General features: G+C 34.6%; 9 protein-coding genes and 1 non-coding gene across 14 annotated transcripts; 1 reads left to right on the top strand and 9 right to left on the bottom strand.

Moving 5' to 3' along the window:
- Positions 1-49: 49 nt before the first annotated feature.
- On the bottom strand, positions 50-1,244 carry D1086.3 (T20D4.11-like domain-containing protein). Its single transcript, NM_001392647.1, has 4 exons — positions 1,010-1,244; positions 750-842; positions 420-704; positions 50-285 (listed from the first exon to the last, which is right to left on the bottom strand). The coding sequence occupies exons 1-4, from the start codon at positions 1,151-1,153 to the stop codon at positions 223-225; spliced, it is 585 nt and encodes a 194-aa protein (NP_001379206.1). The 5' UTR covers positions 1,154-1,244; the 3' UTR covers positions 50-222.
- Positions 1,245-1,384: 140 nt separating this feature from the next.
- Positions 1,385-1,464, bottom strand: smy-3. The gene has a single exon (NR_003469.1). It is a non-coding gene; the product is annotated as a small nucleolar RNA smy-3 (small nucleolar RNA).
- A 117-nt stretch (positions 1,465-1,581) lies between these two features.
- him-5 (High Incidence of Males (increased X chromosome loss)) lies at positions 1,582-3,610 on the bottom strand (the record flags this gene model as incomplete). Of its 2 annotated transcripts, NM_001269626.2 has the most annotated exons (7): positions 1,582-1,778; positions 1,875-1,966; positions 2,193-2,285; positions 2,335-2,563; positions 2,609-2,739; positions 2,827-2,925; positions 3,110-3,610. In NM_001269626.2, the coding sequence occupies 7 exons, from the start codon at positions 3,153-3,155 to the stop codon at positions 1,710-1,712; spliced, it is 759 nt and encodes a 252-aa protein (NP_001256555.1). The 2 variants fall into 2 exon arrangements, with proteins under 2 accessions (NP_001256555.1, NP_001256556.1); NM_001269627.3 differs by lacking the exons at positions 2,193-2,285; positions 2,335-2,563; positions 2,609-2,739; positions 2,827-2,925; positions 3,110-3,610 and having other exon boundaries at positions 1,710-1,778; positions 1,875-1,949.
- A 66-nt stretch (positions 3,611-3,676) lies between these two features.
- Positions 3,677-5,145, top strand: D1086.5 (T20D4.11-like domain-containing protein). The gene is made up of 5 exons (NM_074093.7): positions 3,677-3,870; positions 3,922-4,026; positions 4,546-4,722; positions 4,767-4,874; positions 4,930-5,145. Exons 1-5 carry the CDS (start codon positions 3,739-3,741, stop codon positions 5,083-5,085), a joined length of 678 nt encoding a protein of 225 aa, NP_506494.1. The 5' UTR covers positions 3,677-3,738; the 3' UTR covers positions 5,086-5,145.
- A 186-nt stretch (positions 5,146-5,331) lies between these two features.
- D1086.19 (uncharacterized protein) lies at positions 5,332-5,685 on the bottom strand (the record flags this gene model as incomplete). Its single annotated transcript, NM_001129426.3, has 1 exon — positions 5,332-5,685. The coding sequence occupies one exon, from the start codon at positions 5,683-5,685 to the stop codon at positions 5,332-5,334; it is 354 nt and encodes a 117-aa protein (NP_001122898.1).
- A 1,162-nt stretch (positions 5,686-6,847) lies between these two features.
- D1086.18 (T20D4.11-like domain-containing protein) lies at positions 6,848-8,147 on the bottom strand. The gene is made up of 5 exons (NM_001392646.1): positions 7,893-8,147; positions 7,620-7,840; positions 7,241-7,423; positions 6,967-7,074; positions 6,848-6,919 (listed from the first exon to the last, which is right to left on the bottom strand). Exons 2-5 carry the CDS (start codon positions 7,836-7,838, stop codon positions 6,884-6,886), a joined length of 546 nt encoding a protein of 181 aa, NP_001379472.1. The 5' UTR covers positions 7,839-7,840; positions 7,893-8,147; the 3' UTR covers positions 6,848-6,883.
- A 77-nt stretch (positions 8,148-8,224) lies between these two features.
- On the bottom strand, positions 8,225-9,766 carry D1086.7 (CW domain-containing protein; the record flags this gene model as incomplete). Its single annotated transcript, NM_074092.7, has 4 exons — positions 8,225-8,699; positions 8,747-8,854; positions 8,913-9,206; positions 9,566-9,766. 4 exons carry the CDS (start codon positions 9,764-9,766, stop codon positions 8,652-8,654), a joined length of 651 nt encoding a protein of 216 aa, NP_506493.2. The 3' UTR covers positions 8,225-8,651.
- A 685-nt stretch (positions 9,767-10,451) lies between these two features.
- D1086.10 lies at positions 10,452-11,283 on the bottom strand. Of its 3 annotated transcripts, none has more exons than NM_001028578.6 (4): positions 11,041-11,283; positions 10,799-10,989; positions 10,643-10,750; positions 10,452-10,597 (listed from the first exon to the last, which is right to left on the bottom strand). In NM_001028578.6, exons 1-4 carry the CDS (start codon positions 11,225-11,227, stop codon positions 10,550-10,552), a joined length of 534 nt encoding a protein of 177 aa, NP_001023749.1. In that variant the 5' UTR covers positions 11,228-11,283; the 3' UTR covers positions 10,452-10,549. The 3 variants fall into 3 exon arrangements, 2 of the variants coding, with proteins under 2 accessions (NP_001023749.1, NP_001122895.1); NR_023973.1 differs by having other exon boundaries at positions 10,550-10,597; positions 10,643-10,740; positions 11,041-11,227; NM_001129423.3 differs by having other exon boundaries at positions 10,799-11,249.
- A 986-nt stretch (positions 11,284-12,269) lies between these two features.
- D1086.6 (DUF19 domain-containing protein) lies at positions 12,270-14,235 on the bottom strand. The gene is made up of 5 exons (NM_074091.9): positions 14,039-14,235; positions 13,435-13,614; positions 12,696-13,088; positions 12,538-12,645; positions 12,270-12,493 (listed from the first exon to the last, which is right to left on the bottom strand). Exons 1-5 carry the CDS (start codon positions 14,183-14,185, stop codon positions 12,446-12,448), a joined length of 876 nt encoding a protein of 291 aa, NP_506492.3. The 5' UTR covers positions 14,186-14,235; the 3' UTR covers positions 12,270-12,445.
- A 3,084-nt stretch (positions 14,236-17,319) lies between these two features.
- On the bottom strand, positions 17,320-19,423 carry D1086.11 (DUF19 domain-containing protein). 2 transcript variants are annotated; one of them, NM_001269624.4, is made up of 4 exons: positions 19,212-19,423; positions 18,358-18,555; positions 17,705-17,890; positions 17,320-17,470 (listed from the first exon to the last, which is right to left on the bottom strand). In NM_001269624.4, the coding sequence occupies exons 1-4, from the start codon at positions 19,368-19,370 to the stop codon at positions 17,390-17,392; spliced, it is 624 nt and encodes a 207-aa protein (NP_001256553.1). In that variant the 5' UTR covers positions 19,371-19,423; the 3' UTR covers positions 17,320-17,389. The 2 variants fall into 2 exon arrangements, with proteins under 2 accessions (NP_001256553.1, NP_001379431.1); NM_001392645.1 differs by having other exon boundaries at positions 17,331-17,890.
- Between the last annotated feature and the right edge of the window lie 107 nt (positions 19,424-19,530).

Genomic DNA, 19,530 nt, shown 5'->3' with positions numbered 1-19,530 from the left:
TTTTCCTGCGTCTCTTCGCCTGCTCCAGTTTATCTGTTTTCTGTTCTAATGACCGCGTTAAAAATTTTATTGGTACCTGGAGAGAAACCCTTTGAAGAAATGAAGAATGTAGGAGGGAGGAATGGGTACTCAACCGGAATTTTAAAGACTTTTAAATTAATTATTGCAGTTTTGCAGGGTTACTGTAACAAGGAACAAGAAATCGAAGAACATTTAATGAAGTTAGTTCCATTTTGCTCCAATTGCCTTCTCGCATTCGTTCTCTTTGAACGAGTCTTGAGCAAACTGAAAAATAGAAATTTAGAAAAGTTGGTGGAAATGAAAATGAAAGTTTGAGGCTCTCTAAGCCTAAGCCTAAGCATCTAAGTTTAAGGCCTGCGCCGAAGCCTAAACCGATTTCTAAGACATCATCCGCTTACCTTCTGCCATCCCTGCAACTTATCATCCCCGCACTCTTTCTTAATATGAGCCTTGATACAATCTTTCGAGCCCTTCAAAAATGTGCAAGTGTCCTTTGTCGACTTCTTTGTCTCTGATTTAAAATCTTCCAAACACTTTGCAGCATCCTTATCACTTTTCTTCAATGCCTGCAATTTCTTGCTGCAATCCTTGAACTCGTCCTGGAAAAGAGCACGACCACAGAAGTCGAGAGTCTCCTTGTGATCTTCTTCGAGTGGTTTACATTTCAGCTCTTTAATGCATTCCTGAAACACATTTGAGAAGTTTTTAATATCACTGATGTTACCCACCATGGTGTCTTTGCACGAAGCCTTGACTTTTGAGAGATCCTTGTCTTTGCTCTTTACGAGAGCTTTGAGCTCCTTATCTACTTCATCGCTTCTCTAAAAGTGTTTTTTTTATTAAAATGACGGAAATAGTTCGAAATGCAGCAAGTACAACAAAAAAGGACTACTGTGATAAATCTCCATGTTTGAAATTCCACCAAAATAAGAACTGCATGAGCAATCATGACAATTGAAGCCTGCTTGAACAATTTTATAAAACCCACCTTAACACATTTAGTAGTCTTCAATGAAGTGATAACTCCACAGGATTTCAAATATCTGGCCACTTTTGATTCAGTATCCTTATCAGAACTGGCAGCCAACGCGGAACAAACTAAGAAAACTGATAAAATGATAATAGATTTCATGTTGTTTTCTCGTCGGTTTTTCTTTATCAGACACGTTGCTTTTATATACCAAGTTTAGAGGTCAATTGATATGAATTCAAATGAAAAAAAAACATATGAAAAAGGGTTGGGATCGGGATATTGTAGGTGTGTTTGTGATAAGGATGACGTTCCGAGACCAATTAATTCTACTTTCTGTTCGATTTGTAAACAACGAAATTCTCGTTATCTCGGATTCTGGAAATCTAACATTTACCCTGACCTCGAAAGGACAGGGTTCTCCAAAAATTGTTCACTGGGTCTTTTGCAAGGCCCTGAGAGCGTTTATAAATAGCGGCAATACCACTGACGAGAGGACAGTTATATGCCCGAGTGTCCGGACATCTCGAGGGTTCCGCTCGTCACTATGCTTTACGTGCAAACATGGCACTCGAGTCCCCTAGCCGCAATAAATAAATTTTTTTTTTTATTAACTTGAATATTTGATACAAACATAAACAAAATAAAATGGAACATGAGATCTTATTTTACAGATAATACTGGGGGGATATAAAAACTACTATTATTAAACCACGAATTATTGAGCGCGTTTTTTTGGAATGCGGAATGACCACCAGGCAGGTTTTTCGTGAGGAGTCGGAAAAATCTGAAATATTAACATTTTCATAAAGCTTTATTGATTTAATTTCCGTTGTATAAGGATATTAAAATTTGCAAAAAAAGTTGAAAAAATTCCACATACTTTCTGCTTCTTGCTTCCAGTGATTTCCTGTGACTGTTCAGTGTCCCTGTGTTTTGTTGGCGGTCTTCCACACATTCTACGTGCCGGATTATCTGGAACAAAAACAATTTATCTGAAAATCGGAAAACTAAACTCGATGAAGATTCGGCAGAAAAAAATTCGGAACTACAGTAATCTTTAAAGGCGCACACCCGTTAAACCTGTGCTTAAAACAAGTTTGTCGTGTCTAGACTAAATACCGTATTATTGTAGCCAAAATTGCAAAATTTCGCGAAATTAAATCGTGTCTTTCATTAATGTTGATGTGAGTTTACTTACCACACTGTGAAGTTGGACGATCACTGTTGACAATCACAGAATTTAAAAACTCTAAATCATCGTCGGTGCTTAAATCTTCGTATACTCCTGGTGCTGAAATTTGTAATATATTGGAAAATTGACTTCTCTTGGATTTCCGTACCAAATGCAACTGATTTTTTTGGTTTAGAAGCCACGCTGATTCCTGATCCACTTTTTTTGAGAATTCCAGAATTATTCGACGATTTCTCAATTTGGCAGTTCTTACTCGCATTTTTTTGAGTTTTCTTATTTCCCTTATTGCGTCTATCAGCTTCGTCATTGGAGTCGACAGATTTTTCTCTTTCTTTGGGCTTTGAGGAATACTTGGAGTTAGCTTTCCGGAGCTTTGCCTGGAAAATAATCAGTAAAATTCCATGTTTTTAAAAATTACTAACATAGAAAGGTTCCCTCTTTTTCAAATATTCTCGAAGATTCGAAAAAGCTTCATTCACTACTTCGTCTTGTTCTTTTTGTGGAAGACTCTTGAAACGTGCACCTACTGATCTCTCTGCATTGTCTCGAATTCCTGAAATTAACTATTTAGTTTTTTATTGGAAAACATTGATGTAAAAGCTTTCCTGCAGAAAAATACATAAAATATATTAAAACGAACTGTATCTCGGCAAAAAATATGGGCCATCGGCAATTTTTTTCGATGTATTTCTGTTCTGTGAACGACCGGCGATGCGACCAACTGTTTTTCGTTGTTCATCTGAAAAAAAATCCCAAAAAATGTTCATTTGTAATGTTTAACAATGAATTGGTGTTTATAGAGTTGTTTTCCTCAAAAATAAACATTTATTAAAGTTTTTTTAAATTGTTATTCCGCTTTTAGCATTGAAGCTACTGACGAATTCAAATTTAGCAAGATATAATAGATTAAAAAAATAAATTACCTGTTAATATTATAATATTGTCGTTATTAGAACGAATTCTGGACATTTTCAGCAAAAAAAACCAGATGATAAGTATGCTTTTTCGGGAGAAAAACAGTTTGCTTTATTAAGGTACGATCTTAAAGGCGCATATCGCAAAACGAGAAGATGGTATCGCAACGACTTGCTTTGTTTTGTAGAAACTTATCAGGCCTGGATTGGATTTAGGAAGTAGTTTTCGAATATTAAGACAGAAAGACTGTTTTTTAGACTTTCATTGTTTTAAACTTGCGGAAAGTTTTGAATTCTACACAAAATGAACTAATTTTGCAACAAAAATGGTGTCTTTTGGAAATGGTTCATTAATTACCGCGAATTTGCTCATATTTGAGGATTTTGTAAGAGAATAATTTTGAAAAAAAAACCGTAATTACTGAATATAACAGACTTTTCAGCTGAAAAAAAATTAATATTTGTACAGTTTCCATGTAATAAATGTAGTTAATCCACCAAATCGAACAACTAGACAAATGGCACCTGATTGCTTGCTGAGCAGCTGCCGCTGAAAACGTTTGACGTCACATCCACAATCTTAGTTCTCTCTACTTTGCTTCTAGCTTGTCTGCTGCTCTTTTCATTTTGAGCTCCGAATGTTAATCCAGAACATATTCCTCTTACTTTTTCCAATTTCAACTGTTTTTTCAAGTAATGGAGTGAACTATTTCAAGTCAGAATGTTCATTTTTTCCCGGACGTAGTAATATAAAGTATTGCAGGTTATTTGTAAGTTTTGATGGGTGTCTTTGGCTTTTTTAAATGCTGAATAATTTTAAGGAAGGTGCTAAATATTATTGGAGGCATAATTCAATTGCGTGGAATCCGGAACAGACCAAAAATATGAGTCTTGTTGAACTCAGAAAGCATTGTGATGATTATTTTGTAAGATTTGTTTGTAATACATATGGAAATACAGGCATGTAAAAGTATTCGCTAGATCTTGAGATCTCAGCTCACGATAAAATTTTCAAATAAGTGGGGTTTTGGATATTTTTTTGAATTTAAAAAACAATATTTTTCTAGCTCAGTGTGCTCCATTTCCGCTAAATAAAATTTATTTCGGTACTTCTGTATTATTTCCCCTCATTTTAATATTATCCATTTTAATAAAACGTGATGTCCATTTTCATTCTTTAGGCTTAGAAAGGGTTATTTCCTAAGCCTAAAAATACAAAAACACCACACGTTTTTATTTAAAAGTTTATTTTAAAAACTGAGGGGAAATAATACACAAGTACCTTTATTTCCAGATTTCCACTCAAAACACTTCCAAACAACCAAATTTCATAATAAGAGCTCTTAATAATCGTTCTAAAATGTTTTCAAGTGGTTCAAAATTTCAAATTTTAAAAAGTTAAATTTAGCTGAAATCTCATTTTGACATTTTCACAATGCCTTCAGGTTTGCATGGAAAATACGGGATGCTACATGGATTTTGTCAATTATCAGGAACTGGACAAGTGCATTGATGACGTATTTCATCTAGGACCAATGTATTATTGTGAGAAAACATTGAAGGAAGTTATTGAGAAAACCCCGGATCAAGTTTCTGAATGTGTTAAGGATTATCTCAAAAATGTACTCTTTAGCATTTTGCATTGATTCTGTAAGTTTAATTTCAGAAAAATCCGGACAAAGTCGACTGCGTGAGCATCCAGACAAAAAGTAAATGCTTTCTCGAAGATGTTGGGAAGCATTGTGGTTCTGATTTTTTGAGTCTGTACAAGCAGGTGAAAATTTGATTTTATTAATTTCTGCAGATCTCTTTAACTTATAATGCTACAGCACATAAATATTCGTCTCTACAATCGTGCTTGCGATGGACGTCTTCGATATAAAGATCGGGTTCGTGGAGATGATAATAGCATGCAAAGAGGGATAATTACAAAAGAAGATGTTGAAAGGGATTTCGGAAGTAATTCAACACAAATTTCGGCTTAATTTCAGTTCATTTTTTTCCGAATGGTTTTTTGGCACGTTTTAATAAAACAATTTGAAAAAATTTCGTGCTACATAGAATTCCATTAAACTTCAAGATGCTAGATTATTGAAAAAATATTTATGTATACCTAATTATATGTAGTTCCACGTTGTTGTTTTTTACAAAACTATTTGGAGTTATTAGATTTATTAAAGAAATGACACAGGCATTAAGAAAGAAACTATAGGATCACAGAAGCAAGAAATTTACTCTTTCTTGTCGGCTTTCTTTGTAACCTTGGAACTTGGCGCACTCTGTTCCTCATCGCGGGACAGTGTTGAGCTTTGACTATCACGTATCACGAAACTTCTCGATCTTTTTCTAGCAATCCTATTGTTCCGACAGTCGCGTAAGTGCCTTGTCAGTCGCTGAATAAAATAGTTCTGAAGAATTTCGCATCGAAAGTCGCGTTCTTTCATGTCGAGAAGCTTCCGGCGCTTTGAAACTGCCAGATTGAGCATTATTCTTGGGTGAACTTTCATCGAGGAATTCATTGGCATAGCCTCATCTTCCGATGATGATGAAGAGGATGAAGAGGAGAGTTCAAGACCGTAATCCATATTTCAGATCTGTGATAGATATAGTTAGAAACATGGTTCATAGTGAAAAAGATTTGAATATTAATTACAGTTGATATTTACAAATATAACAAAAGTTTAACTTCCGAAAACAGTTTTCAGGTTTTTTTTGAACCCAACTGATAGGTTCGTTAATAATCTACGAAATAACATGAAGGTTCTTGAGAAAGTTGATAGTCACTTTATTTTCAATAAATCGCATATTTTACGGTATGTTTTGAAAAACTATAGCTTTGCTTTTGCAGATTTACTGCAATTAAACAAAAACAAAAATGAGTTACTTACAAAAAAAACGGTAGCAGAAAGACCAATGACAAAAAAAAAGGCAAATCTGTAAGAATGAGACCGACGCTGTTAATAAATGCATAGACTGTAGATGAGCACATAGTTTTACAACCTCATGTCATTTTCATTGTCACAGTGGACACCACAATATAGCGGCGAAATTCCAACTTGTTACAGTGACATTTCCCAAGTGCCTGAGAATTACTTTATTTCTGGTAGATCGGAGAATATCGATTAGATTTGTGTAAGCGTTTGGAGGTTCTTGCCAATTTGGAGTTTCATCTTATCTCTAATAGTAAATCGATTTTTAAAAAAGGGATATTTGAACATTCAATCAGCAAACCTATCAACAGCTTACTGGCTCCAAAACCTTCTTCGATGTTTTGAAGCAATTTCTCTAAATTTTCAAACTTTTTCAGAAACGTCCAAAATTTCTAGCCATTGCTAGAAATTTTTCAGCAATCTCTTAAACGTTTGATAAGTCCCCATTGAATTTTCAGCAATTTATACAAGTTTTAAAAACGATTCTATTGATTCCTAGAAATTTTTCGAAGCGTTCAAGAGCTTCAAGAATTTTTCAGAATTATTTAAAAAATTCAAAGTATTTTTCAGAACCTATCGTTACAGTTTATAAGTTTATTCAGCTTCAAAACTAGTCATGTCGTATATTTACAGTTATCCTACAGTAATACGTTACTATTACATTTAAAACAAACTTAGTTTTTAGTTTTTCTACAGGAATCATACAGTTTTCCTACAAAAATTGAATTATACTACTACAGTAATCTTTCGGTAATCCTACAGTAAGTAACCTTGATTTTACCACTACCGTATCACTACAGAAAGAAAAGCCGAGAAATGATAAGATAACTTTATTACATAAGAATAAATCAGATTAACAAAGAAATCTCTTGAGTTGATCGTCTAGTTGCTGAAAGCTTTTTCAATCAATTAAATATCTTAAAAACAAAAACTCACATCATGAAATTCCTTGGAGTAATTTTTGGAACAAACTGATTCTGTCTTTTTCTGAACACATTTCCCATTTGATTTTAATGTCTCACACCGTTGCTTTTTGTCAGGAATCTGGAATAAAAGCTTTGTTTTCTTTCGAATTTTTTGAGTCAAAAATTGAAAGTAAAACAAGTAACGTTTTTTCTTTAATTTGAATGAAGATATTTAGAGAAATATATAATTTCCTCTAATGGTTTTTGGTTTCAAAATTGTTTAAAAAATTATTTAGCGAACCCACATTTATATACACCGGTGTCATGAAGAAGCTGTAGACACAATTGTCTTCAATACTTGTAGTCATTTTTTGGTAGCATCCATCGAATTTTTTAGCTTTAAAGCTGTACATATCACATACACCATCGAGATTGGTAATTAGATTGGGATCAATTCCAGAACACAATTGGAGTGTCTTGTAGCATTTCTGAAAATTCAATTGTTAAAAGTAGAGTAGCGTATACATAATGACCAAATATAACTGGAACATTTAGAACAAATATTAAAAATTTATTTTGCAGTTTTTGCTTCAATATATTGAATTTCTCAGCAAAAGTTTTAGCAGAAAAAAAATTTAAGAATTTTCAGGCACCAGTTTTGATTTGACAAACAGAAAAACTCACTAATGAGAAATCACAGAAATCAGTGATATCCTTGATTAAATTTGAGGATTTTCGGGTTCCAGCTAGCACCGATTTCAGATTATCAAGCATTGGAGAAAGTCTATTTGTACAGTCCCTCGCTTCGTTTCTTATTTCAGAACTAAAGCAGTTATCCGGGATTAATAAAGCAAAATTTGGAAGGCTTATTAAAACTATTGATTTGAAAGCACGAATCAACATGTCTGAAAAAATTCTTTATTTTTTGAAATAAAAACAGTCAATAAAAATCAAAACCTTCTGTGGCAAACGTGATGAGGGGTTGCGCAAAGGTAAAACTGGATCAATATTTGTTTAAAGGCTCAGGCGAACATGAACTCTTTTCGATTTCTACACACATTCTTGTAACTTATTTTGAGAATTCAAAGAGAAAATATTTACTGAACATGGCTGTTTTACTTTCCGAATGGCAAAAGTATTGATCGGAAATCGAATTTAATAACCGACTGAAAATTCAAATTCCCAACAAAAAATTGGTGTTCAGATCTTCTAGAAACCAATCGTTGCGAGACCCACCGCTGTTTGGACCTGCCGAGACGAGACCTTGTTGTGAGACTTGTCACTGTAAAAAAAACGAATAAATGTTCGAAATATTTAAATCAATGTTTTTATTTTGAACCAATGGGGATCGTGTGGTTGTCTACGATTCATTTGCGCACGAATTTAAAATTCAGTCCCTTCTGCTCAATTTGAGTTGGTTTTTCTCCCGCTTTACCGAATTTTTCAGTTTCTACAATGTTATGAATGTTAGTTTTGCAGTCCAAACTTCAGCTTCAGTAAATTCGCCACATCCACTCTTTTTTAAAGTATTTTTACTTAAAGTTTATGTTTATGGGTTCGTTTTTCCACACACCGAATGATTGGTATATTGCACTAAAAGTCTTAAATATGCGTTTTATTAATCATTAGTTTGGTTCAAAACTTCTTTTTTGATAGAACGCAATGAGTAAATTACAACAAGACAGACTGAGTGTGTCCAATATTCTAAAATAAGCCTTATGGGTACTGATCACAGTGATGAATCTTTCTTCGGTTATCGATGTACTGAAAACAAATAAAACATTCTTGTAGAATATTTAGTTTATTGTTACCCCTCTCAAATCATCTGATTGCTGCTGTCCACAAAGTGTTGCTAAATCTTCCAACCCCAACGGAATAGTTTTAGCATTGAGATTGATACATAAAATCATATCAATTGGCTGAAGGTAAGTTAGCTTTTGAATTTCCATTCAGTTCATAGACTGATAAAACTCTCACCATGTCCCATTCGACTGGATTAATTAGATTAATCATCAGAATTGCGTCCTTTTGTTGTAATATTGTCTTGCACTCTTCGGTCACAACTGACGGAGGTGGGGTAGCACTGAAATCAACTGTTGAGCCAAGAGGCTCAGTGGTTATGGCTGTTATCGAGTTAACACTTAGCCCTGTATTGGTATTAATTGAGGAAGCTGGACTTGGAAACGGAGCAAATGTTTTACAAACAGCGTTAGTTGAATAAATGAATTTATCTCCTTTGGCGGCGCAATTTCTTTCATCATCGTTACATTCCTGAAATTTTCATGAAATACTTTTTTGCGGAAATTCAAAAAAAGTCAGTCTAAGTCTGAAAGTAGCTCTTTCAAAGTCTTGTTCAATTTTTCAGAATAAAAATCTCGCGAACATCACTCCCCTTACAATTAAGTGTTTTCATTTCATTTGGTGGTAAAAATGGGCTGCTTTTAAGAAATTGGTTTTTTTGTTTTAAAGAAAGTCTGCAAGTCTTGGCCAAATTCAAATGATAGAACAATGTTTTTTATTAGCGACTATGTACGTTTGAGAATACAAATGTTTAAATGACAAAATTCCACAATTCACCTCACGTTTCAAAATTCTGTGAGGTACGAAATGTTTTTACGACAGCAACTTACATTCCAGGCATTGCAGAGTTTTTGAGTAGGATTACTTCTGACATCTTTGGGTACGCCACATTTATTTTGACATTTTGCAATATCAATCGGTGACAAATTGAACGTTGACGTGGGTGCCGAATAGACAGTAACAGATAGAACCACGAGGATAGTTAGAACATGCCAAATCATATCGGTGTTGTGTTCTTCACTAACAGGCATTGTTTAAATACAAATTGAAAACTAATAAAAATCATGTTGCTCTAAAGAAATCATTCTTCTTTTGTTCTCTTAGACAACAACTTAAAGTTTTGAAAGCGACAAATTCTTGATTACAAAAGAAGGCTGTAGAAAAAGCAGAAAGAAGATAGTATGAGAAAATAATAATATAAGAAAATGAATATGATTTATTTCAGAAAGTGGAAAACATATTAGTTCAATCAATTATGTTTTGTGTTTGTGAGCTTATGATTAAGGGAAAAAATTCCAAATGTGCATTGTATGCAACAGTGGTAAGAATAAATACAATATATAATTTTAAGATTTAAGGAAGAAACCAAAAAAAAATTTCGAACCTAAAACCAAAAAATTCAATATAAATATAAATTTAAATTTCTTCTCGACCACTCGAAGGTAGATCGTGCAGTCTGTAAGTTACCTGAGTAGGCCGATATTTACAAGTTTTTATTACTATGTGTAATCAAAAAAAAATTCACAAAAACAAAACTTATTGAACACTCTAATGTACGAAAAATGACCACAAGAAAACACCGTGTTTTTTTGATGATTTGATGAGAAATGTAGTGGAAATTCAGTCCATTCTACGAATTTTTTTTCAATACAACACAGATGTTAGCGTTTTGTATTGCTCGAAATGTTTTAGCATGTGCTTCATTAATTTTTAGTTCGGTTCGCAAAGCATTTATTGATAAAATGAAAAACAATGTTCATTAAGACAGCATTCAAGAGCTAAAATAAAGTGTGTTCAATATTACAAAAAAAGCATTACAGGTACTGATCGCAGTGGTGAATCTTTCTCCGGTTGGCGACATACTGAAAAGAATAAAAAGTTTATAAACACTTATTGTTCAAGTTTACCTCCTTAAAGGCATCTGATTCCCGTTGTCCACAATAGTTTGTCAAATCTTCCAGCCTTGTCTCGAAAGATTTGCGATTGAGTTGCACACATAGAGTCTCTTCAACAGCCTGAAAGTACTTTTGAATTTGTTAATTTTTAAAAATTTAAACTCTCACCTCTTCATATGGCTCTTCGGCATTCTCAATAAAATCAATAGTAAATTGTGCATTGTTTTTTTGTAATTTTATCATGCACCATTTGGACACAACTGATGGAGGTGCGGTAACATTCCATTCAAATGGAAGTTCAGTAGTTCCGGGTGCTGTTGTAGTAGTACTTGTTGGTTCAGAAGTACTTGGCGTGAATACTGTAATAATTTTTTCTGTGATGGAAGTAATCGGTACTGTCTGAATAGTACTTTGTTCTGTCGCTGTTGATGATGCTGTACTTGGTGAGTCAGTTGATTGTGAAGGGCTGCTCTCCGGGTTTGGTGCAATCACAGCTGATGTATCAACTGTGGGAGAAGTGCCAGTGGGCGCAGTTGTAAATGAGAGTGTGGGCGTAGCAGATAGAACCAAAAGTGTGGTTAGAAATTGCCAAATCATTTTGAAGACGACGAACTGTGGTGTTCTCAATTCCCAACTCTCGTTTAAATACAAATCTGAAACTAATATCGTATTGCTCAAAAGAAATAGTTCTTCTTTTGTTCTTTTGAACATAACTTTTCTAAATTGAAAGTGTTGAAAGATAGAAATGTTGATTATAAAAGATTGTAGAGGAGGTTTCCATATTGAGTCATAGTATGTAACAGATTGTTGACATATTGCAGTGTTGTCACTTTCAAATATGGAATGTTGTTTTATGCTTTATTTTCAGCTACACATACCGTATATTTTCTAAGAAAAGTTCAACGCGGTCTATTCAATTATCCGAGACAATTCATAAGTCGTGTTACTGTAGAGGTAATTATTGATTCTTTGATAACTCTGGTATTATCTCGGCTCCTCGGCAACTTGCCGCAATTTTTCAACCATCTTTAACAATGTCAATCGCGGTTTAGGGTACATGTAATTTTCAACACCGCCACTAAAAAAAAATGTTTATACTGCTCAATGTTTCAATTATAATTTATACGAAAATGTTCATTTTAACACTTCTTTCCTTCAGGCTCACAAGGGAACTGTCACGAGGTGCTCATCGGAGTAGCATAGGAGACTTAATTTATTTGATAGACCATGTTTAGAAACGGTTATCTGTAAGACTTTAGAACAAAACTCACGGCGCGCAATCGACGATAGCACTTTGGAGATGCACGGAAGGGTCAATTGCCAAAAAACAATTTTTAGAAAATTTCTGAAAATTGACAGTGCATTTTTAAGAGCGCGCCGTTATCTTTGTTCTGAAGTTTTGCAGCTAAAAATCCACAGATTACCGTTTCTTAAATGTTTCCAAAACATAGATCTCATACTCCACTGGGCACATTCTGACAGTTTCCTAGTTAGAATAAAACATTACTAATTCAATACGTCAATAAACTTTAAAATACAAAAAAGGTTGCAATTTAATGAAAGAAAATATGAAAGAAAAAATATACCTAGTTTAGTAATGTAAGAAAATTCTTCTCCTCGTTCTGCACATAACAATTGGTTTGGTTTGCAAAGCATTTATTGATAGAATGCAAAACAGAGCAAGTAAAGACAAAATTTAAGAGTTAGAGAGAAGCAGCACGTGTTCAGTGTTCCAAAATAAGCCTTATGAGGACTGATCACAGTGCGGAAACTGCATTTATTGATAGCGTGTCAAAATCAAAAAGAAGGTTATTCTTAACGGTATAAGTCGCAGTTTCGATTTCTTTTCCGGTTCTCCACATACTGAAAATAATGAAAAATGTGGAACACTTATTGTTTAAGTTTACCTCCTTAAATGCATCTGATTGCTGCTTTCCACAATACTCTGTTAAATCTTCCAACCTCAACTTGAAACCTGCGCGATTAAGGTATATACATAGTTCCGCATTCGTACCCTGAACGTCAATTCATTTTGAATTTGTCATGCATTTATTAAAACTCTCACCTCGTCACTTTCGGCTTCCTCGATAAAATCAATAGTAAATTGTGCATTGTTTTTTTGTAATTTTTTCATGCACCATTTTTCCACAACTGATGGAGGTGCGGGAATATCAGTGGTTCCGCGCGCTGTTGTGGTTGTGGAGGTTGTGGGGGTTGTGGTTGTGGGGGTTGTGGGGGTTGTGGAGGTAGTTGGGTTTGTTGTGGTAGTAGACGAAACAATGATGGTTGTGGTTGTACTTGGAGTGGTGGTAGATTGCGAAGTACTGCTCTCAGATGTGTCGACAACTGTGGTAGAAGTTACCGTGGGTGCAGGTGTGTATTTGCTACACTGAAAGTTAGCGCCTGCGTAGTAATTTCCTCCTGCTGCGGCACATTGTCTTTTGACATCGTCACATTTCTGAAATGTTTGTTAGATATCATTTTTCTCAACAATTCAAAAAAAATACACATTGAGACTTTGAGATGTGGTCTATTTTAGTCCAATGATTATCTTTAAGCTTGGTAATGAGGTCATCTCTAACATCTGAGTATCTAATATTTTAACACTGATTCGGCAAATTCAGAATTCAAAATTCAATTTACTGAAAAGCAGTTTTTGCATTATAAATATTTCGATCCTTTTAGATTTAAAAAAATCTGAGTTTGTTTGGAAACAAAATATTACAATTTTTAATTTCCATGTTTTGCCAGCGTTTCCAGAACATTGTAAAAACAGGGGTTTGAGTTTAACGTCCGCAACTTACATTCCATTTTTCACACACTTCTTCAGTGGGATTACTTGCGAGTACATGGGGTATTCCACATGCTGATTGGCACCATGTAATATAATCCCTAGACGGTGTCCAAAATTGGTAACATATTTGGTCAGTGTAAATAACTTCTTTTGTCTTGTCGACACAGCGTTTTTGATCATCGTCACATTTCTGAAATTTGTTAGTTTGAATTTTTTGATGCGAGAATTTCACAACAGGATATTTTTTCCGGTAGTCTAGTTTTGAAATTTGGTTGTTTCTGATCATTTGCAATTTTTAGAGCAAAATTGTCATAAACGGTGTCTTTTAAAAAACTCCTGTTGAACTTAATTTTCTTTTGAAGAACACCTTAATTCAACAATTTGAAGATAACACAGTGAAAACAATCAATTTGGAATGTTTCCTTTTCTAATTCCAACGATTTTGCGGCTATTAAAATTTCATAAATGACAGTTTTTGCATTCTAATTATTTGGAGCTCTCTAGAAATAATATATTTTATGACGAAGGTTTTTTGTTTTAACAAGTTTCTATATTTAGTAGATATTTCAGAACATCGTGTGAGGCATGACTTGATTTTAACGAATGCAACTTACGTTCCAAGTTTCGCAAGTTTGCTCATTTGGGTTAGTTCTAATGGCGTCGTGCTGTCCACATTTATCAAAAACTATATTAGCGCAATTGGGCGGTCTTGCGAGAACAACAGATGGAACCATGAGTGTAATTAGAATTGACCAAATCATTTTGAAGACAAAGAAATGTAGTATGAATTCCCTTTCGTTTGAATACAAATCTGAAATTGATAGGGATCATATTGCTTTGTTCCTCGAACAAAATTTTCCTAACTTGAAATTTTTGAAAGAGAGATATGATTGATTACAAAAGGAGGTTGTAAAGGAGGTCATCAGAGAGAGAATTCCATATGAGCAGTTGTATGTTTCAGATTGTTGGTATATTGAGGTCATAACTTTCAAATATGGAATGTTTTTTTAGACTTTATTTTTATATATGAAAGGTAATTTGGCCTCAATGGGGACTTTGTCAAAATATCCTCTAAAACCGAATCACCAAATATTTAAATAAGGCAAGTTTCAATCTTTAAAATTTTCGAGTTTTACGAGAAAACCGTACTTTTCGAGAAATTCAGTGTTCCTACAGTTTTTGAACGGTGGGAACAGAAAAGAGAAAGAAAAAAGTAAAATCTGAATATGAATATGATTTATTCCAGAAGGGTTTATACATTGATACATGATTGCAAAACATACGAATTTAATCAATTTTGTTTATATATAATGATGTGGAATTGAAATGATTCATGGGTGACAAAATATACAACATAAATTTGATATTCAGGATAAGGGAACAAAAGGGAAAAAGTTGAATATACCTTTGGAATAGTATGTTTTCTGTTGAAAAGTTATTTTTTTCCTCAAATTCTCCCACAAATTATATAATATTAAACATAAGTATGTACTACGTAAGCTCAACTGTGCTCTACCGACAAAATGAGAACATCATTTGTTTGAGACAAAACTACTGCTCTTTAATTTAACTTTCCCACTTTTTTCCACGAAAAAACAATTTTTTGACAAATATTTAAACAGATTCCAAATCAAAGAAATGAGCTAGTCCACGAAAGTGTTGCCCGCGACAATTAAACAACGATAGACGAAAATATCGCTTTATTTTATCGTTTTGCGACAATTACAAGCTAATTATAGCACATTCAGAAAATGTTTCAAGAAACTAATTTAGAGCTCTATCAATAACACGTTTGGGAGCCCTGGGACATCTAAGGTTCTGCTTGCGTTGATGACCGGCAGGCTTTAAAAGTCATTTGTAAATTCCTATTGTTCTGGTGCGAAAATTTCGTTAAGATACCTCAAGGCATTATATTAATCAATCTGTATCAATGCTGAGAGGTGATATTTTCAAATTTTAAGAGTTTATTTACCTTTTCTCGGAGAATAAAACATGTTTATGCCGCTTCAAAGTAATGCGCATAATTGTGGTCCTAGATATAACCTTTTCAGACTTTTTCAGAACTGCCACATCAGGTTTCAAAGCAGCCACTCATTTCTTCGCGTCTTTCAGAAAGCGAATTGCAGGATCCAAGCTGGGATGTGCGGCTGGCTAATATTTTCGGCTCTCGGAGTCAGATCTTATTTTTTGGGCGAAATTGTAACTATTAGGTTGGTCCGGAAGTCTTTATAACTTTTTCAATCGTTTATTTCTCGAAGCAAGAGAAACGATAGGATAAATTATATTCGCTATCATTATCAACAATATACTGTCTACATGTGGGCAACTTATTAATGCCCTGCTAACAGAACCCTTCCGGGAGCGAGTCGAAATAATGCTTGAGTGCCACATTGGCACTTTTATGGGTATTGAAGATTCTCCGCTCGTGGACACGGGTCATATTTGAAAACGACTAGTATTCAGATGGAGTGAGGTCTGGAGAATACGGTGCGTGAAGGAGAACCATCCATTCATGGCTGGTCTGTTCCTACTATACTTGCTTCGAGAGATGGGGACTAGCGTTGTTTTGCTGAAAATAGAGTTGCTTGTACTTCAAGGGTCAACGATCGATGACTTTCTTCAGGTTTCATGGTTAGATAACGTAGATGTCCCCACTAATCATTTTGCCCTCAGGTAGCAGTTACCAGTAGAAAGGGCCCTAGACTCCCCTCCACACTGAGAGCATGCCTTTTTTGGGGTGAAGGTCGGGTTTGGCGGCATCCTGTGGGGTCTCTCCTTCTCCAATCCACTGAGCACGCTTGTGGTTGTTATCGTAGAGGACCCACTTCTCGTTACCAGTAATGAGTCGGCCCAACCATCGATCAGCCCCGTGGAAAATAAGGAGGGAAAATGAATCACCCACTAAAAAATCAAGGTTCGCCTGTTTCAAGGTGTGAGGTATGAATCGACCCATAAGTTTCTTTATTCCAAGAGGTTCCCAGCCTCGTATAATGTTGGTTTGACAGGACCCAAGTGTGGTTGACAGCTCACGGGTTGTTTGGAAAGGATCCGTTGCCATGGCTTTCTGCAACGTGTCCAAATCCAATTTATGGGGTCTCAGAGTCTTCGAGAGAAAAGTCGTCCTTCTCGAAGCTTTGGAACCAATTGCGTATGATATTATAGTAGGGGACATGTGAATCATAAACATTCTTGAGGAGACTTTCCGAATAGTTCATCGTGGTATGAGAGAGGAAGACGTACATCAAACCATATCGGATGTGGATCGCACTAGGGACATACATCGTTGGTTAACTAACTTCAGGCCAGAGGGAAGGGAATGAGGTGTTGCTTACAATGAAGTTCCTACTCTTGTTGTTATTCACTAGCAACGAGGGAATACCAAAATGCAACTGTGACGAGCGGTGGAAAAGCAAATCCAGTTATAAAGACTTCCGGACCAACCTAATATTTATTCAAAATTATCGAATTTTATAAAAATATTCACCAGCCGAAAAACCCCAATTTCGTTAAACAGCTGTTTAGTCGGCAGCACATCCCTGTTGCCAGCTCAGCGTATTTCGGGATCGACGAACTGTTTTGAAAGGTTCTGACGCCTGAGAATAAAAACAAATCTTGATGCTTAAAACGGAGGGATCCAGGAAAGCGGCTAAAATTTTTCAATTTTTTATACCAAAAACTTGATCAAAAGTATGAATGAAGAAACCAGAAAAATTTGTATTACCCAGAAAAATAATCTGTTTAAACTTTTTAATTGTTGTGTCTTCAAAGTAGGTATGAAATCATTTCTAACTTCAAGATTATGTTTATGATTTTTTAACACGGGATGATCAGAAGAATCCACTTAACTTTGTATTATTCAAAAAATTTGAAGAGTACTTTTCATGAATTGTTGGTCTGGTAACAAAGCGTTTATTGATAAAATGCAAAACACAGCAAGTAAAGAAACAATTTACGAGTAGCAAAATTTATTTTCTACACGCATCGTTAGCGTCTGATAATTCATTGTCTCCTGTTGCGGCAGTTTTTTTCTCGTCGTTTGAACACTCCTGAAAATGTTTCAAATTATCTATATTTTCCTGAGTGTCTTTAACCAAAATGTAAACCCACAAAGTTGCCTGAATAGGCATTTCGTGCATCTTGGGCGATTTTTAGAGTTGAAACAACAATAAATCTGATTTTTTGTTCACTACAAGTTCCAGTTAGTTTACAAGTTTTTGTACTGTCTCATCGCTTCAAAAACATTGGGAAAACGGTGCTTGATTTTTACGTCAGCAACTTACATTCCAATGTTCGCACACCTTCTCAGTGGGGTTTCTTATGATTTGACTGGGTATTCCACATTTTGCCTTGTACCAACTAACATAATCTGGTAACATTGTGGGCGGAGGAATTACGCCACACATATAATCAATGTTAGAAAATCCCTTATTGTCAGCTGCACAGTTTCTTTTATCTCTGTTACATACCTGAAATTTGTTGAAGTTTATTTTCTTATTGCGAAAGATTCAATAATAATTGAAATTCTGAAAACTTTTCCGGCCGTTAATTATGAAATTTGGTTATGTCAAATTTCCAATTTAACGTGAATTTGGATCTTGGTACAGTCTACAACGGAGAAAAGAAAACTATACGTATATCCTCTATTAGTTTTGCACCCCTTTGCTCAACTTTGACAGCTCATATCTCATTTTATTTTGAACATATAAATGATTAACAAACTATATACTATAGAAAAACATCTAACAAATATATTATCAGTTGACAACTTTTCTTTAGAACAAACGACTACTGAGATATGAGCTGCCAAAGTTGAGCAAAGGGGTGCAAAACTAATAGAGGATATACGGTATAGTAAATAATATAAGATATCTTAGTTTTTGCAAGTGACCATATTTAACACAAGTTTCAGAGCATTTACTTGATATTAACTTACCTTCCATTTAGCACAGTTTGCCTCTGCATCTGCAATAATATTGTTGGGAACTCCACAATCAGTTATACATTCTTTTTTTTCTACTGTTGACAATTGTTCATACTTCTTATCGCTTGTTTCACACACATTATCCGTGTATGTAAACAATTCCTCATTATTTCCGAACGCTGCACATTTTCTGTCATCATAGTCGCAGTTCTGAAATTTGTTGAAGTTAACCTTCTTATGACGAGAATTTAAGAATAATAATAATGTTGAGAGTTTTTCCGCTAATATAGTTTTGAAATTGGGTCCTTGAAATTAGTTGCTCCTTGTTAGACAAACAACTCTAACTGAACTTAATTTTCCTTTGAAAATAACTTCAAAAGACCTATTTTAAGAGAAAACAACATTTTTTAAAAAATCTATTAGAAATGTTTAAATTTCATTTTTTGGTTTCTCTACATTGTGAATTTCAGGTTTTTTTTGAAATTTGCGGGAAAATATGTTTGAATTTTTGTGACGTCACATCGAATCCCGAATAATTGTTTTCAAACTCAAGCGTTTTTGTGAGATTTGTATCACTCTTTAAATATTTGTTTCTGTTAATTTATAAAATTGATATTAATTTCAAGAAATTTCAAAGATTCAGCAAGTTAAGTGGAAAAATCAGTTGAAAACATGAAACAACATGCGATTGAAGACAAATCATGTCAATTTCCACAAAATTTTGATTGAATAATGAAAAAATTTAACGAAAATCGACGCTTTTATTCGAAATTCGCTGTGACGTCACAAAAATTCAAAAATATTTTCCCGACATTTTATGTGCTGTTGAGTATTGGGACAGCCTGACACCACATGACGCCACTTACGTTCCACTTTTTGCACTTTGTGTCATCTGGATTAGTTCTGATATCCAAAGGTACTCCACATGTTTTTTGGCATTCCTCAATTTTGCTTGGTGTCAATGGGGACTCCGAGTAGACAGTAGCAGACAGAACCACAAGTGTTATTAGAACTTGCCAAATCATTTTGATGACGACGAAACGTAGTGTACTCAATTCCCTTTCGTTTGAGTAGAAATCTAAAAATACTGTGAAACGGAAAATCTAAACGCTTGAATCGAGCAAGTTTCGCACTTTGAAAGTTCAGAACTTTACGAACAAATCGTACTTTTTTCGAAATTCAGTC

The sequence above is a fragment of the Caenorhabditis elegans genome, chromosome V (genome assembly GCF_000002985.6).
Source record: "Caenorhabditis elegans chromosome V".
NCBI classification, from domain to species: Eukaryota; Metazoa; Nematoda; class Chromadorea; order Rhabditida; family Rhabditidae; genus Caenorhabditis; species Caenorhabditis elegans.
Note: the sequence above shows the minus strand (reverse complement) of the source record. Positions and strands in the feature narration are given on the sequence as shown.